This window comes from Urocampus carinirostris, chromosome 11 (genome assembly GCF_059441175.1).
Source record: "Urocampus carinirostris isolate Australia breed hairy pipefish chromosome 11, RoL_Ucar_1.0, whole genome shotgun sequence".
NCBI classification, from domain to species: domain Eukaryota; kingdom Metazoa; phylum Chordata; class Actinopteri; order Syngnathiformes; family Syngnathidae; genus Urocampus; species Urocampus carinirostris.
Window position 1 is genome coordinate 33,245,014 of NC_142359.1, and position 17,577 is coordinate 33,262,590.

General features: G+C 40.0%; 2 protein-coding genes across 6 annotated transcripts in view; one reads left to right on the forward strand and one right to left on the reverse strand.

Moving 5' to 3' along the window:
* Window positions 1–13,114, reverse strand: part of dcp1b (decapping mRNA 1B) — a 35,372-nt gene extending 22,258 nt beyond the window's left edge. The window contains exons 1-3 of one of the 5 annotated variants that reach the window (XM_088348729.1): window positions 12,904–13,114; window positions 12,729–12,819; window positions 8,429–8,637 (exon numbers count right to left, since the gene is read on the reverse strand). In XM_088348729.1, the coding sequence (XP_088204855.1) occupies window positions 8,429–8,446 (18 nt within the window). In that variant the 5' untranslated portion in view covers window positions 8,447–8,637; window positions 12,729–12,819; window positions 12,904–13,114. Of the gene's footprint in view, window positions 1–6,285; window positions 6,364–8,411; window positions 8,638–12,728 lie in introns of those variants that run through there. The other 4 variants (XM_088348728.1, XM_088348731.1, XM_088348732.1 and 1 more) reach the window with 4 other exon arrangements.
* The window catches only part of cacna1c (calcium voltage-gated channel subunit alpha1 C), a 215,457-nt gene continuing 210,836 nt past the window's right edge, over window positions 12,957–17,577 (forward strand). The window contains exon 1 of the mRNA XM_088348735.1: window positions 12,957–13,840. Within this exon, the coding sequence (XP_088204861.1) occupies window positions 13,783–13,840 (58 nt within the window). The 5' untranslated portion in view covers window positions 12,957–13,782. The remainder of the gene's footprint in view (window positions 13,841–17,577) is intronic.

Genomic DNA, 17,577 nt, shown 5'->3' on the forward strand with positions numbered 1-17,577 from the left:
CCAGCCGTCTTTGGGCAGTGGACACCATGAACTGGTTGCCAGCCAGTCACAGGGAACACAGAGACAACAACTCACTCGCTCATTCATACCTAGGGACATTCTGGACCGGCCAATTAACCTGACATGCATGTTTTTGGAATGGGGGAGGGAATCGGAGTGCCCAGAGGGAACACACACAAACACAGGAAAAACATGCAAACTTGGCACAGGAAGGCTGGTAGTTAGATTTGATCCCATGACCTCAGACCTGTGCCGCGGACGCGCTAACCACTCATAAACCGTGCCGCTGTTTTCGTCAGTGTGTCACCAATTTCCATTGTTTTTAAAGCTCTCTATGTTTTTTTTCCCAACTAGTAATGTTTTGTTCTTTGTGATGTTTGTAGTTTGAATAAAACGAGATTGAATATAAACCAAATAGGAGTTTCGTCGGGGTGTGATAATAGAAATGATAATATTCCAAGGGCTATACAAATAAACATGACTTGACTATATTATTATATTATATTATATTATATTATATTATCTCATCTCATTAGCTACACCGCTTATCCTCAGTAGGCTCGCGGGGGTGCTGGAGCCCGTCCCAGTGGGCAGGGGACACTTTGAACTGGTTGCCAGCCAATCGCAGGGCACACGGGGACAGACAACTCACTCGACTCACCTAAGGACAATTTGGACCGGCCAATTCACCTGAAATGTATGTTTTTGGGATGTGGGAGGAAACCGGAGTGCCCGGAGGAAACCCACGCAAGTACGGGGAGAACATACAAACTCCGTACAGGAAGTCTGGAGCTGGATTTGAACCCACGCAGGAGGTTCCCAAGACATGAACTGTGCCGCGCACGCGCTAACCACTGCGCCGCCGTGCTGCCTAGATTATATCATATTATATTATATATATATCATATTTTTATAGTATGACTATTATTATTATTATTGTTATTGTTATTATAATTATATATTTTTTATATTATTACTATAAAGATAATAAAATCAACTTAGTAGAATATAGATCTATGTGTATATGAACTTTTTTTTTAAAATAAGCTTTTTTGGAAGAACTATTTTTTAGGAAATGGCAGAGTGGAAAACATTCAGAGACACTGTTAAGAAAACGAGCTATAATTTTTAAAAGGGCTATACAAATGAACATGACTTGACTTGCCTTAATATATGTACAATTGTATCCATCCCTAAGCTTCACCATTATGTATTTCTTCGCGTTAAACATATGAGTGTTGTAATAAATCATTATACATGAGACATGGGATTTTTTCATTTCTTTATTTATTTTCAAAAACCATCAAACAAAAATTATCGTCCAAATACTTACAGTACATTTCTTATAAAATACACTGGGGGGCATTGTTGAACAAATAACGTTCACCTTTCCTGCTTTGTTATGGATGTTGGGGAATCAATGGAGACAGGACGAATGCAACTGCCTGACTGACAGATTTTGCGTAGCTTTAAGGTGTTTTTCAATAACTTCTCATAGAGTTTTTGTTTTATTTCGCATCCATACTTAAAATGGTTAGGCTTGGCAACCCAATCCCTGCTTATTTTTGGAAGTTATTTTTACTCTAAAGCTCACTAACTAGCCAATGATATGTATCACTTTCATTGGAAATGCTGTTTTCGAAAACCACGTTTTCTAACCCCTGCTTTATGTGCTCATGGATGATTTTAGAATGGGGAATTGGACCTTGCCCCCACGTTCCTTGAGATTCTGAATAGACATAAAAATAAGCACTTGACTTAGAATAATTTAAAACGAATAAATAGTAGAATTGTCATTTGAATGTTGATTCAGATTTATATTTTAAAATAAAACGTTATAATTATCTCTTTAGAATAGGACTTTATTATAAACCCTAGATTTTACAGCGTGCTTTGCAAACATCAGCATGCTAAGCTCCGTTAGCAATATCTATTGAACTCAAATTGCAGTTTACCCACTCATTCATTGATTCCGCCGCAGTCCGTGCAAGACACTGTCATTATTCCCTATTGCGGGGGTCTCCAACGTGGTGCCCCCAGACCAGCTCAGCAGTGCTGGGTCATTGTGATTTTCAAGTAAACTAGTTTTTGTTTTGTGGTTGACTGAGTCTTTTTACCCCACTTCCAATAATCATCCTGCTTATAACATGATAAAGGCCCGGTCACACAGCCTTTTGCGTCTGTATCACGGGTAAAATTTTGCGGGGTTTTTTTGCCCGTGGTTGCCCGCGATGAAAAATGTGCAGAATTGGCCGGCGACTGTTCCGCGTCCTTATCGCTGGTAACCACGGCTGCATCGCTGTGCCGCCCGCGGTTACCCGTGGTCTAAAGTTTTGAGCAGAGCAAAACTTTTTCGCGCGGCCAACCACGTGTGAATTTCTCACCGCGTGTAAAGCACGGCTGTATCTCGTCTGTATCGCGATCTCAAAAGCGTCCAACAGCGTCTGCTTCCCGGGCAGAAATTTCTGGCCGTGATTTAGCCTCAATACGCCCGCGAAAGGCTGTGTGACCGGGCTTTAACATAGAAAAAACACGATGAGGTTGTTATTTTAGCATATAAAACTAGGTTACCCCTTTGCGCCTATTAGTAACAAAAAATGCTCTCAGCTTCAAAAAGGTTGGGGAGCCCTGCCTTACAGAGACTTTTGTTCGCTTGCTAGCATCGGTAGCTAAACTAGTGTAAACAAGAAGGGTATGGGGTCAATAAACAAAGCAGACACAAAGGGCAGACTGAAATCATTGTCATATATTTAAGGTATATTCTGTGCACAAAAAAAAAAAAAATCTGTGTATCCGGTATTTAGAATTGTTTTAGTATTGTCAGAACCAGAACCGGAGGAAGACCCAGATGCTTAACGTTTCTCACACAAGCTTTATTTTAGGAGAATGGGGAAGTCATGCACGTTAACACAAACACTAGTGATTCGGCGAAGTCTGCCATGGAACAACAGGAAGCCAGAGGCCGACGAGATCGATACCAGTTACACGAGTGGATACAGATGGGATTGATACCAGACAGGACGGGAAAGACAGGTTTGATATCAGATAGAGGAGACTGGAGACATATCAGACAGGACGAGACTGACGGGATCGATACCAGACGCTGGAGACTGGAGTGCAATATCACACAGGACGAGATGGACGGGGACAATACCCGATACTGGAGATTGTAGCAAGATATCAGACAGGGCGAGACAGACGGGATCGATACTAGACTCTGGAGACTGGGGTCCGATATCAAACAGGACGGGATAGACGGGAACGACACCAGACACTGCAGACTGAAGACCAATATCAAACAGGACGAGAAAGACGGGAACAATACCGGACAGGATACACAAGCAGGATACCGGACAGAGTCAAAACACACGTCTTGCGGGTGCACAAGTTCGTTGACAGACTGACAAAGGGTGAGTGAGAGTACTAAGCTTAAATAAGAGGGAAGCCAATCAGTCAATGCGCCGCAGCCGGCGCAAAACAGGTGGGGCCAATTGGGGGCAATTGGCAACCGTGACAAGTGCATAACCAATTTTCATTGTTTTTTAAGGTATTTCCAAATTCTAAAACATACAAAATGCGAAAAATAGTACATGTTTTTTGCATATTATCTATACAAATTTCATCTGTGTATTCCAATTATTTTCTGAGAAAATGCATTAGAATGCAAATGAATGATTATCACCCACAAAATGTATTTGCACAGCACTCATGCATGTAAACATGGCCAACAGCACATCCAGCTACAGCTTTACATCAGGCATGTTTATTTAAAACAATATACACAAGAAATGCTATTAATATCCTTTAAACAGCACTTTTTAAAAAAGAAAAAGCACAGCAGGCGATGCGCTTTGAAACAGTCCGGCGGTAGTAAAAAAAAAGCCAAAATTGTTGACATTTCTGCAGAGAACAATGTCCAGGAAAAAACTGCAAGCATAAAACTTTTTATCTAAATGTAAATGCTATACTAAGAATAGGAACCATGAGACGGCGTATTCTTTTTAACCGTTTACTGGATGCTAGAGAGATGAAATCCACAGCTGTGGATCCTTTTTCATGAAGGATGCGGAAGAAATTTGCGTCATCTGAAATGGTTCCTATTCGTATACTGTCTTATACAAGGGACGACTGAGCTTAACTAATGTGCAAACGTGTGAGAAATGGTCTGAAGTAGTTCAGACTAATCCATTATCAAACATGTCCAAAACTTGACATCATGTTACATTTTGCTGAGTTTCCAGCAATACAAAACATTTTTTCACTTTTGAATGAATTGACTAATGTATTATTGCAAAGGTTGTACGGCCTACAAACGTCAATTGTTTTTACAACAATTCTTTCACTAGATTTCCATTTCTTTTTTTCCTGGTATCTTTTGTCGCATAATACTAATATTTTTGCGGGCTTATTTAGTCGGTTGCACGATACACAACTGTATCTAATCACATTTCTTAGTGGAAGTACAATGTTTGCAACAAGATTGACTTGGTATAATTGGAAATCATTTGATGCAACACAAAAGTTTTTCTTCTTTTTCTCAGTTTTTTTTCAAATTCCTTTAACTCATTGTGTTTATTTTCTCCCAGCTGTTACTTTTGTGTTCTCTACTTACTTTTTTCCTTTGTTTCTTTCTTGCCTTTTTTCTGGCTTTTTTCTGAATTTTTCCTTCTTTTTTCTCTTCCTTTTGTTTCTTGTTTTCTCAGCTTTTCACTACTTTTTCATTTTGGTATTTTTTCTTTTTTGTTCTATTCCCCCTTCCTTTAAGTCATTTTGTGCATAATTTTACATAATATTTGGTCATATAGGGATGAAAGAAGCAAAAACAACCTGAAGAGCCGTTTAGGACCCGGAAGAGCCGGTTCCTTTTAGTGAGCCAAGCCGAAGAAGCTGGTTCTCAAAAACGACCTTGACTTCGAAATATCGCATTTTATACACCGAATCGAATTTATCGCTAGATTTTCCTGTGCGCGGAAAAGCTCTGGGTAGTGCGCAATTGCGCACACACGCAGCTTAGAGGGAACATTGCACTGGATAGATTTTCTTGTGCGCTGAGACTGTGCGGGCAGTGCACGTTTGCGCACACGCGCAGCTTAGAGGGAACATTGGCTCCAGCACCATTGAGACCCTAGTCAGGATGAGCGGCACAGAAAATGAATGGATATCACAATGAAATAAAAGTGGGAACCAATGTATTTAAGCATGATGCCGGCTGCATCTTTTGTACTTGTCATCTTATATGTTCAGTCATGGGTCTTCAGTTAACCATATTGCCTTGCTTTTTTTAACATTTTGCCTGACAGAAGTGACGGTGATAACTATTCAAATTAATCTGTGATTCTTTTTTACGATATCATTATTTTGTCCATTTGAAGTGAGCATTATGGCATCATGCGAAGACAAAACAAAAAAAAAAACGCATCGTGTATTAAGCAGAGTAATTTTGTAAGCGGCTGGGTTCATAATACACTGTAGAGTGTGATCGATAGCGAGTAATGAATGCCCGCTTGAGTAAGATATGCCCTATGGTAAGTCTGCTGATCCACTCCTTTGTACTAAAATATAAGTCAACATATATTGGGATCTTAAAGTTTTTATTTGGACGAGAGAGTGGAACGGGAGATTAAGGGAACTATTATGATGACGTTGCAACTCTACAGTGCAGTGTAATGAACTAACAAGTAACACTCGCATAATAAGTAATAAATACAATTTTGCAGCTCATAGCAGCCAGTCACATTTGGGGATAAATGAACTGATTGTCGTTCAGAACGTAAGTGTTACAGATCGAAAAGGTGAAGTCAAGTCATGTATAGCCCTTAATCACAAGAAGTCTCAACGGGCTGTACAGACTACAGATTTTTATTACACCAACTGAAGTGTTAGCATTTAAATGTAACCCTATTGCGCTGCACTGGATGCCTGCACACTGGTGTAATCTGCATTGTTGTTTTTTAATGTATGGGAGTGGAAGAAACCAGCAAAGAAGTAAAATGCGGCTGAGATGTTAGTCTTAAATTGCTCTTGACAGGTCCAAAGAAACACACAAAAATGGCGCCACAGGAAGACGGAAGCAAAATACAGGATCTCCATAAGTACAAAAAAGTACAAACTTGTTTCACCTGAAAATGAACCACAAAATAGGGAAGTGCACTTCCTGTGATTTTACTAACTGACCTATACAAACACAACCAATGTCTCATCAGCGGCTACAAAAAATGTATAGTTGTGGTGCCAAAAATATGACAGCTCTACATTTAAGTCCACATAAAATTCAAATCACGTTACCTCTTACAAAAGGATCCGGGCAAACTTTTTAGTGTTACTTTGTTGGATTGGAACTAAATCCATCCTGGTTGATACTCCAGAGATGCTTAATGATGTCACACAGGGGGCTTGCGCGGCTGTTGTGACATCATTTGTAACCGCTCTCTTGCAATTTTCTTTCAAATAATTCGAATTGCCTATTTTTCAACCTAGATATGTCCGTAGGATTACATTATTGTGTGTGTGATTTGAATATTCATGTCTACATGTCAACGCCTGCACGATTCCATGTCTGGACCACAACGGAAACAGGACCCAATTGCGTAACATTTACCACAAGTTTTATTGAAAGAAAGAGGAAGCGCTGCGCCCATGATCTGGTGTTCGCTGCACGCAGGAGGCAAAACGCTCTCACACTCAGACTGTGATCCAAACACGGAAGTGGATCTTCCGTAGCGAGCGATGGCGGTGTCAGGGACGGAAAAAACTGGTCGATCGCCGGGACTGGGAGAGCAAAGCGTGGTCGGGGTTTGGAAACGAGTCGTATGCCAGGATGGGAGAGTAGACGTAGTCAGGATCAAAAATGGGTCCTAAGCCGGGACAGGAGAGCGGACGTGGTGGGGATCAAAACAGGTCGTAGCCAGAACGGGAGAGCAGACGTGGTCGGAATCAAAACAGATCGTAGCCGGGAGCGAAAACGGGACTGGCCGGAGTCAGGGTCGAAAAGGCTTGCCTTGTATAAACAGAGGTTTGCAGACGGTTTGACAACAAGGGATTGACAGGACTGGGTTTAAATAGGGACAGGGAGCCAGTCAGAACCCGCAGCGGTTGGCGCCAAATGAGCGGGCACAGGTGATTCACATCGGTAATCATGACATTCCTATCATGAGTGTAAAGAGGCCGTCAACGAGTCAATACAATCAATCCAATACATTGTGATTAGCTCAAGTCAACGACGACAACAGAAATGTACAGACTGCAGGGTAAGTAAAACTGCTCTCTTCAGTGAAAGCTGTGTACGCTCAGAGCTGATGAGACTGGGTAACAGCACAAAAACAAAGGTTTGATCAGAAATTCAGAGGCACTCAAATAAAAGCTAACATGAAAAAAGTGCATGTAATATATTTCTGGGCAGGATATGCCATCTAAGTCACAAGTAAATGCTAATTGACAGTACCTGTGCACAGAAGGGCAGGGAAGAAAAAAAAACAAATGGGGAATTGGACCTTGCCCCCATAAACGCTCGGGGAAATAATAGATATTTTCATTTTTAAATGGATCATTAGAGACAAATCCCCCCATAAATGCTGAGTGCCAACTAGGGAGATAATAGACACCATTATTGTAAACATTTGCCATGCTACAGCCAGGACTGAATTCCTAACTTTACAGTCTACGGTGGACACTATACCACAAGGCCACGGACCAGGCTGGTCAGTCCTGGAGGTAATGAGGCAGTGAGAGGGAAAAAATGTGCGACTCACCCTAAAAGTGCTTTATTTACGCGTTCACTCATGAAGGCTTTCACCTTTGACTGAGAAGCACATTGTTGGTTGCTCTGCATGTTATTGTGGCATTTCATTGCTGGTCTGCCTTGCTATCCCAGAGAGTGGCCAGTCCTTACCAAAGGGGCTCAGGAAGTCCAACTATAGAACAGTGTACAGAAAATTTTTGCATGTCTGTGTGTGTTTGTGTGTATGGATGTGTGTATGAGTCCCCCGTGTGCGAGTGTCTGTTCCCATGACCCGCCCTCCGTCCAGGCTTCCTTCCTTCTCTTGGTTATTTCTGCCCCTCCGTAATAATATGCCTGGTTTGAGGGGTATAGAAACATTTGTGCATCATGAGACCGAACTGTGATACTCAATTTGCGATTAGTACTGTTATTATTATTATTCATTCATTAATTCATTCATTTATTAAAAAAACTATTAGCTCTGTGACTGGCTGGCAAACAGTTCAGGGTGTCCCCCGCCCACTGCCCTGAGACAGCTGATATGGGCTCCAAAACCCCCACAGCCCTACTGTGGATAAGCGGTTCTTTTGAACATCCACACGTACCATGTTTTAAATAGCTTTTAATGACCTTTTAAAACAATTGCCACCTTATGAAAAATTTGTACGAATTCAATTTCACAGTAGCCCCTTACTTCGGTTATATACATACTGCATTACGGTGTGGCATGCTGGGTGCACAGCAGCAGACAGGAAAACACTTCAGAGGGTCATCAACACATCCCAGAGAATCGTTGGTTGCTCTCTGTCCAGTCTGGAGGACATTGCCTGCTCTCGCTACCTCAGCAGAGCAAAAAACATCTTCGAGGACTCTTCTCACCCCGGCCACCACCTCTTTGACATGCTGCCTTCAGGCAGACGCTATAGGTCACACAAAACAAAAACAAACAGACTCAGAGACAGTTTCTTCCCCAGGGCCATCACCAACCTTAACACAGACTGCACAGAAAAGTGAAACTCTTGCAAACACACTACCTCATACAGATGTAAAATTGTATTCATGCCTATGCTTACTTTGCACAATGTTGCCTATTTTGCAGTACCGCATATTGCACTAATACGATCTCAAAACTGTATGTAAACACCCAATGTAATTATCTTCTGCCTCAACATGCCACACTTTCTTGTTTAGATATTGTGTGAATTATCTTTTATGTTTTTTTTTCATCCTCTCAGTAAAATGTGACCCTGGAGTGCCATCTCCAATTTCGTTGTCACAATATGTTAAACTCATTTTGTAACAATGATAACGAATGAATGAATGAATGAATGAAAACTTTTATTTCGAACATAAAAATAAAAACAGGACTTAAACAATGAGTCAACAACAAAATAATGTCACATAACATGTTCGAAAAGGGGTAGTCAGAAGCAGATGCTTATTTTTCCTACCCCTTTATCTTCCCTATTAAATACATTTTATAGATAGCTCCTCTTGTGTCCAATACAACAAAATCTCATGGATATACTTATTACATAGGTCAGATATCAATAATTATAATAGTTACAATAATCACATATTTTATACACTAATCTTCGCTATACCCATCCCTCAACGTCATAATGCGCATAATGTCACTGCGTTACCAGTGATAATAACAATGAAAATAAACACAATACTTACAATAACAATTCTGATGTAATAATAACAACTATAACGACAAGTTAACCATAGTTTGAAATGCAGTCTTTCCAATCTCCCTCATATCCCATTTTCTTCATCCCTGTATTTTGCCAGAAATGCTTTTTTGTATCTAAATTTGAACACATGGATAGTTGGACATTGTTTGATCTCATTTTGCAAATTATTCCAAAGTCTGACTCCACACACAGACAGACACACACATACTTTTCCTGGTGGTTCTCACCTTTGGGATTTTGAATTCACCACAGCCCCTCAAGTTATAATTTCCCTCTTTCCGAGTGAATAATTTTTGTATGTTTTCTGGCACTATGTTTTTGTTGACCTTAAATAACAGTTGTGAAGTGAAAATTTTTATTAAATCATCCAATTTTAATAATTTGGACTGCATGAATATAATATTGGTATGATCCCGATATCCTACCCTGTGTATGGTTCTTATTGCACGTTTTTGAAGGATAAAAAGGGGCTGTAGTGAACTTCTGTAATTATTGCCCCAGACTTCTGCACAGTGTGTTAAATATGGCAGAACGAGAGAACAATATAATAAATACAATGCATTATAATTTAAAAGAAATTTGACTTTATTAATTATTGAAATGCTTTTAGATACCTTAGTTTGTATGTGTCTGATGCGTGTTTTCCAACTTAATTTATTGTCTATTATGACCCCTAAAAAGCTAATTTCTGATACAATGTCTATTGCGACACCATCCATTTTTACTTCTAAATCTTGATTTGCCTTACGATTACCAAAGAATATTACTTTGGTTTTATTTAAATTTAAAGATGATTTATTTATATCCATCCATACTTTTAGGTTAATTAGTTCACGATCAATACAGGTTAACAAATCAATATAGTTATCATTTGAATAGAAAATTTTAGTGTCGTCTGCAAATATTACTATTTTCAATAGTTTTGAAACATTAAAAATATCGTTAATGTATAAATTAAATAACTTTGGTCCCAGGATAGAACCCTGTGGTACTCCACAACAGATGTCCAAATATTCAGATGAAAACTCTCCCATTTTTACATATTGCTTCCTCCCCGTCAAATAACTTTGAATCCATTGCAAAGCCACTCCCCTGATGCCATATCTTTCCAGTTTTTTTAATAGTATATTATGATTAATGGTATCAAATACTTTTTTTAAGTCAATAAATACCCCGACTGCGTATCTCTTCTTTTCTATACTATGGGTGATTTCTTCTACTGCATCAATAATTGCCATTGTTTGCTGATCTGTTTGCTCTAAAACCATATTGACTTTCATTAATCAATTTATATTTATCTACAAATTGTTCTAGTCTATTATAGTAAAGTCTCTCCAATATTTTAGAGAACTGAGGAAGCAGAGATACCGGTCTATAGTTTGTAAAAATGTGCCTGTTTCCATTTTTGTATATTGGTATAACTTTTGCTATTTTCATTTGATTTGGAAATTTGCCTGTTAGAAATGATAGATTACAGATGTAGGTCAATGGTTTCACAATGCTATTTAGAATTTGCTTAATTAGTACAATATCGATGTCAAAACAATCCATAGACGTTTTGTTTTTACAGTTGTTAACCACGTCTAAGATTTCTGATTCCGTGACCCCAGATAAAAACATGGTCTTGGAGTTCATTTTTATCAGTGACTCAAATTGTTTACCACTGCACTCTGGGATATTTGCAGCGAGCTCTGGTCCAACATTTACAAAATAACTATTGAAATTCTCCACAACTTGATTTAAATTATAATTTTCACTGTTCTTATCAATAAAATAGTTTGGATATGCATTGCTTACTTTCTTTCCTTTTATTATACTATTTAATATATCCCAAATACCTTTGATATTACTTTTGTTATGATGTAATAAATTGGTATAGTATAATTTCTTGCTTGCTCTTAATATTCCTGTCAATTTGTTTTTATACGTTTTATATCGGGATTCAGCTTCCTCAGTTCTCAGTTTAATAAATTTTCTATATAAGGTGTTTTTTTTCTTACAAGCATTATGTAACCCTTAGTTATCTATGGATGGTTTACAGTTTTATTCTTAATATTAGTTTCTCTCATTGGGCAATTTTTGTTATACTTGTTGGTGAATATTTCCAAAAATATGTCAAACGCACGATCCACATCATCGGTACCATATAAAGCATTCCAGTTTTGTTTAACTAAGTCATCATAGAGTGATATAATAGTCTCTTCAGTTCTAACTCGTTTGTAAACATAATCCTTAATTGATTCTTGTCTAGTAACCTTTTCATCATACACTGTAAATACTGGTAGGTGATCAGAAATATCACAAACCAGTAATCCGCTGACGTTTGTAAATTCCATATTATTTGTAAATATATTGTCAATGAGTGTTGCACTGTGTGAAGTGAATCTACTAGGCCTTAATATAGTTGGGTACACACTCATACTGTACATCATATTAATATAGTCATCAATGTTTTTATGTTTGTTTGGATTCATTAGATCTATGTTGAAATCTCCACAAATGAATAGTGTTTTAATAAAGGTATATTCCATTCTATCCTATTCTATTCTAAATATTAGAGTGGCCCTCTAAGGTTGGAAAATGTTTGCTACTCATGCGTAAATGAATTGTCAGTGTTATAGAATTTCTTTTGTCTACTCTGCTTGGACTGCAAATATTATTTTCATTCAAAGGAATGGTTGCTGAATCATTATCAACATAGCTGCAAGTGTTGATATTGATAAAATCAGTCACTTTCAGCAAATACACATATGTGTGGTATTTACTAAGGATAGGATCAATGATAAATGTTACTGTACCACAGACAATAACGAGAATATATCTGTCAGCCAGACAAAGAAGTTAAGAAAAGTGCTTCCATGTCATTTTGTGCGCAATAAAGACCACTGTCGTAAACACAGACTCGTTCCAGCAGGGTAGCCTGTGCCAACCACGTGTCCAAACTTTGACCTTTGTTCCTCTTCTACAGCCCCAGTTAAGTAGGATAAGTGCACAACACTGTGTACCCTGAAACACATTTTCTTCCCTTTTTGATATAGTCCCAGCAACGCATATCCTAAACCAGTGTTTTTCAACCGCTGTGCTGCAAGATATTGTCAGGTGTGCTGTGGGAAATTATTCAATTTGTGTGTCTGTGCTGTCTAGCAGCTGGCAGATTAACATGAAGTACTCTTCCATACCATAAGCAGCAGGTAACTAATTGCCTTATGCTTGGAGACAAGCGAATTACGAACACGTGGATGCAGTGACAGGTGTATAAAAGGACGACAATAAAATTGATGGATACATTTTTGAAGAAGAAAAATGCTTACTCTAAACTGGACTCTGGACAAAATCCAACCGCAGATGAAGGTCCTAGCATGAGTGGCAGCCAAACGAAAGCAGAGACGTTCAGCAAAGTTTCTGGCGACATAATACAACGAAAGCTTTGGATCAAAAAGGTTTGTGACCCCGGTCCTTGTCTTCTTTCAACACACGTACACGTACACACATCTGGAAACAGCAGGCGTGTGCGTGCACTCGAAGGAGAGGGGGGACGCTTTGCTCTCTCTCTGTCTCTCTCTCTCTCCCTCAGTGTTTGACTGCAGAGCTGCAAGGCAGCAGAAACAGACGAGAGCGCTCAAACTACGGCTCTCTTGCACATAGACACTAAAATGCACGCATATTGAGAGACAACAAGTGAGAGACAGAGCGGAGCATCATGCATTGGACCGGGACACAAGAGGAGCGCAGATGAAGACAGGAGCCAGGACAGCCTGCGTGTCGTGGATTTCTGGGAGGCTCTCTACGTGGATTTAACCCATTGGGAGATTTTAACCCCGCGATGGAATATTTGCCCCGTTGTCATTTCCCAACCTTCTTCTTCCTCTTCCTTACCCTCATCCTCCAGCAGCGAGGATGTCAAACAACGACGCGTCTTTTGCGCACTTCCACTGATGGCGCCCGTGCTTCGCTAGCTCTTTTAAAACGTTGAAGAGGAACGAGAAGAGAAGAAAAGAAAAACCAAAAGGAACAAAACGCAAGGGGGCAAGAGAGGATAGGGAGGTTTAAACGCGTTGCTGTTTTACACTCATCGCCTGGGGCCTGGATGTACCGAGGGATGCACCGGTGCGTTTTGCCGACCGGTTTTGCCGAAAGAGCCTTCTTTTTTCTTGACTTTACGTCCATCATGGGGATTAGGTAATATTCACTCCATCTGAAGACACCCCCATCCCTGCTGAACAGGCAACGGGAATATCCACAAGCTGTCAGACTCATCACCCCACCTTTCCCTCTTAATCATTTCTTTATTTCTTTATTTTTGGAGAGGGGGCATTCCTCCCTCTTCAATACATTCAAACATAGGGAGAACGTTGGACTACATTTATGGTAAATGAAAGCAAAAACATGTACATCCCGGAGGACACCCTTGGCAACCATCAAGGTATGTGATTTATTTCATAGTCCAACTGTGTTGTTAATTTTGATGTGGGCTGGGGTGGAAGGAGAGAAGTTGAAAGTCTTGCATATGAGCTAAAGGATCCACCTATGAACTTTTAGACAAGGCCTTTTTGCACACACGCACACTAGCATCTGGTGTCATGGGTGGGCTGGCAGGTCAGTTAACAGACTATTACAGAAGTCAGTGGTGGGGACTGTGTGTGTGTGTGTGTGTGTTTAACAGCCACATGTTGCAGACCTTCTCTCTTTACGGACCTTTATGGTGCTTTTTTTCCTGGCCCGAGGCCAGCGTGATGTTGCGTGGCGAGGAAAGCGTCTGTTTGCATTGCGCATTAATAACCTTCCACCCACGTTGCGGTGAGCATAAACCCAAGGCTTGAGTGCGGTGCTGCTTCCGTCATTCGACAGTTCATTAACGTGATAGTCATCTTCTGCTTTTTCCAACCTCATCGTCGTCATCATCCTCGATCAGCCGACTCTACCTTCCCGCCTTGCATGGCGACACGTTCCATAGCAACAGGGGATGAGGAGAGTGTTGATGAGTGTGTGTGTCTTTGCATCTGTGTCGCAGTAAGACACACCATGTAGCTCATCACGCGTGGCCCATCCTGTTGCTGCATGTGCAGAGAAAGCATGCAATTCAAATACTGACCCTGGTGCTTTTTTTTTAGATTTTGAGTTGACTCAAATAATAGGATTTATTGAATAAAGAATCTTCTTGAATAATGTTAACTTTGTTGTCTGAATATGAAACACTGATATAATCAAATATGTTCTAAATAACTGTTCATGTGAATGCAATGAACTGCATGTAAGGCTTTTGTTTCCTACAAACCTCTATTATTTTATATGTGTCATTCTTAATCTGTTTTTTGAGCAACTCCGCTTTGCCATGAAATCCATAAACCACTGCAAAGTAGAAATTACAGTTTTTTTAGGGATGTGTTATTGATACTACTTTTTATTGACCAATGCCAGGACTCAACATTTCAACACTCGGTTATGTGATACCAAGTCCCAACACGTTTGGTACTAGTGATCAGTAATGACCTGACCCTGATCAAATGGTTGTAGGCTCGACCAGTATTGAACATTTTCCCCCAATCAAGATGAATATGATGTTGTTTTTCAAAGAGATGCCTGTACAGTTTAATTTGTACAACAGCTTTGAGTCCTGATCTGAAGCACACAAGATATATTTTTTATGGACTCCAGATATTTTTGGAAGCTTGCTGGATTGGTTTCTTCCTTCAACTGTAAATTTTCATGTAGCCTATTAGAAGTTTCCAAATCAGTTCCAAATTAACGTGAGTGGCCCAAACCAAAAACGTTTGTGGAAATCAATGCTTATGAAACAGAAACTTTGGCCAAACACAAAGATTAGGTTATGCCCAAAGCTGTTTTTTTAAGGCATATATCTCTTCTTTTTAATGTGGGTGGCCTGAGACCCACCTGATCATAAAATATGCAGCAGCAGCATAGGATAAAACCAGCTGTCGCACCTGATACTGTATGCTTCTGTGACCTCCTGCTACCACCAGAGTAAAAGTGGCGTCCTAATATGTGCTGCAAAAGGTATCACAATACTAAACAGGTTCTCCTTTACTCTTTTTATTATTCTTGGCAAATGGCACATCAGACCGATTATCTTGGCAGAGGAGAAGTGTTCTTTAAAATATTTCGATTATATTGTAACTATATGGTATGCACATGGAACACACTTTTACACATGAGTGTCAATTCTTGCAAACCAATTCCATAATCCTATTTACTTAGCAACGCCAGTGACAAAATGTTGAGAATAACACAGGCGTGCCATCAGAATGTACAAATAATGTAGTCCGCACGTAATCTTTCCAGGTGGTCGTAATTCATCGGAAATTGTTTGGGATAGGGGCGGCACGGTGAATAACTGGTGAGCATGTTTGCGTCACAGTTCAAAGGTCCTGGGTTCAATTCCTCCTAACAGCCTACCTGTGTGGAGTTTACCCAAATGGGTTTTCTCCAGGCAGTCCGGTTTCCTCCTACATATCAAATTTATGCATGGCAAGTCAATTGGCTAGGAATGATTGTGTAATTTAATGGTTATTTGTATTTGTGTGTCCTGTGATTGGCTAGAAACAAGTACTCTGCTTACTGCCCAAAGTCTGTTGGGATGGGCTCCAGCATCGCAGCGACCCTGGTGATGATAAGCCGCAGAAAAAACAAAATAGCAGTAATTGACAGATATCAGACTCATACACCCACTTGCTTTACCCCACCAGCATGAATACATCGTCAAAATCTCTTGTATTTCCTGTTTGATCAAAATGAGGTCTTGCAGCCCGACCCCACCATCAATTCTAGTTATCAATGTAATCAAAAGAGTCGTCATGTTTTTTTGCCAACTCTGTGTCTCCTTTCAGGAATAGCAGCTAAGTAATTTGTCGGTTGTTGTCGTGTTGCTTACAGCACCACGATCAGTTTATTTATTTCTATCACTGTATTGACAGTTCGGTGGCACGAATGCAGTGTCAATGTCTGGACCTTGTTTGCCATACTTGTAAGACTTTTCACTCAGTTGGCCTGTGTTGATGTATAACATGGAGGAAATGTCGTGTTCAGAGAGGAGGTTTCTTTTTCAATGTATTTCATATGTACTATATATATATATATATACAGTGCATCCGGAAAGTATTCACAGCGCTTCACTTTTTCCACATTTTGTTATAATACAGCCTCATTCCAAATTGTATTAATTTAATCTCTTATCTCAAAATTATACACAAAATACTCCATTAAGACAATGTGAAAAGGTTTTTTTTTTTTTACTTTTTTTGAATTTATTAAAAATAGAAAACTAAGAAATCACATTTACATGAGTATTCACAACCTTTGCCATGAAGCTCGAAATCTAGCTCAGGTTCATCTTTTTTCCACTGATCATCCTTGAGATCTTTCTACAGCTTAATTGGAGTCCACCTGCACTAAATTCAGTTGATTGGACATGATTTGCAAAGGCACACACCTGTCTATATAAGGTCCCACAGTTTAGTGTGCATGTCAGAGCACAAACACCAAGCATGAAGTCAAAAGAACTGTCTGTAGACCTGCGAGACAGGATTGTGGTTGAGGCACAAATCTGGGGAAGGATACAGAAAAATTTCTGCTGCTTTGAAGGTCCCAATGAGCACAGTGGCCTCCATTATTCGTAAATGGAACACATTTGGAACCACCAGGACTCTTCCTAGAGCTGGCCGGCCTTCTAAACTGAGCGGTCGGGGAAGAAGGGCCTTACTCAGGGAGGTGACCAAGAACCCGATGGTCACTCTGTCAGAGCTCCAGCGTTCCTCTGTAGAGAGAGGAGAGCCTTCCAGAAGGACAACCATCTTTGCAGCAATCCACCAATCAGGCCTGTATGGTAGAGTGGCCAGAGGAAAGCCACTCCTTGGTAAAAGGAACATGGAAACCCATCTGGAATTTGCCAAAAAGCACCTGAATGACTCTCAGACCATGAGAAACAAAATTCTCTGGTCTGATGAGACAATGATTGAACTCTTTGGTGTGAATGCCAGGCGCCATGTTTGGAGGAAACCAGGCACCGCTCATCACCAGGCCAATACCATCCCTACAGTGAAGCATGGTGGCAGCATCATGCTGTGGGGATGTTTTTCAGCAGCAGGAACTGGCAGACTAGTCCGGATAGAAGGAAAAATGAATGCAGCAATATATAGAGATATC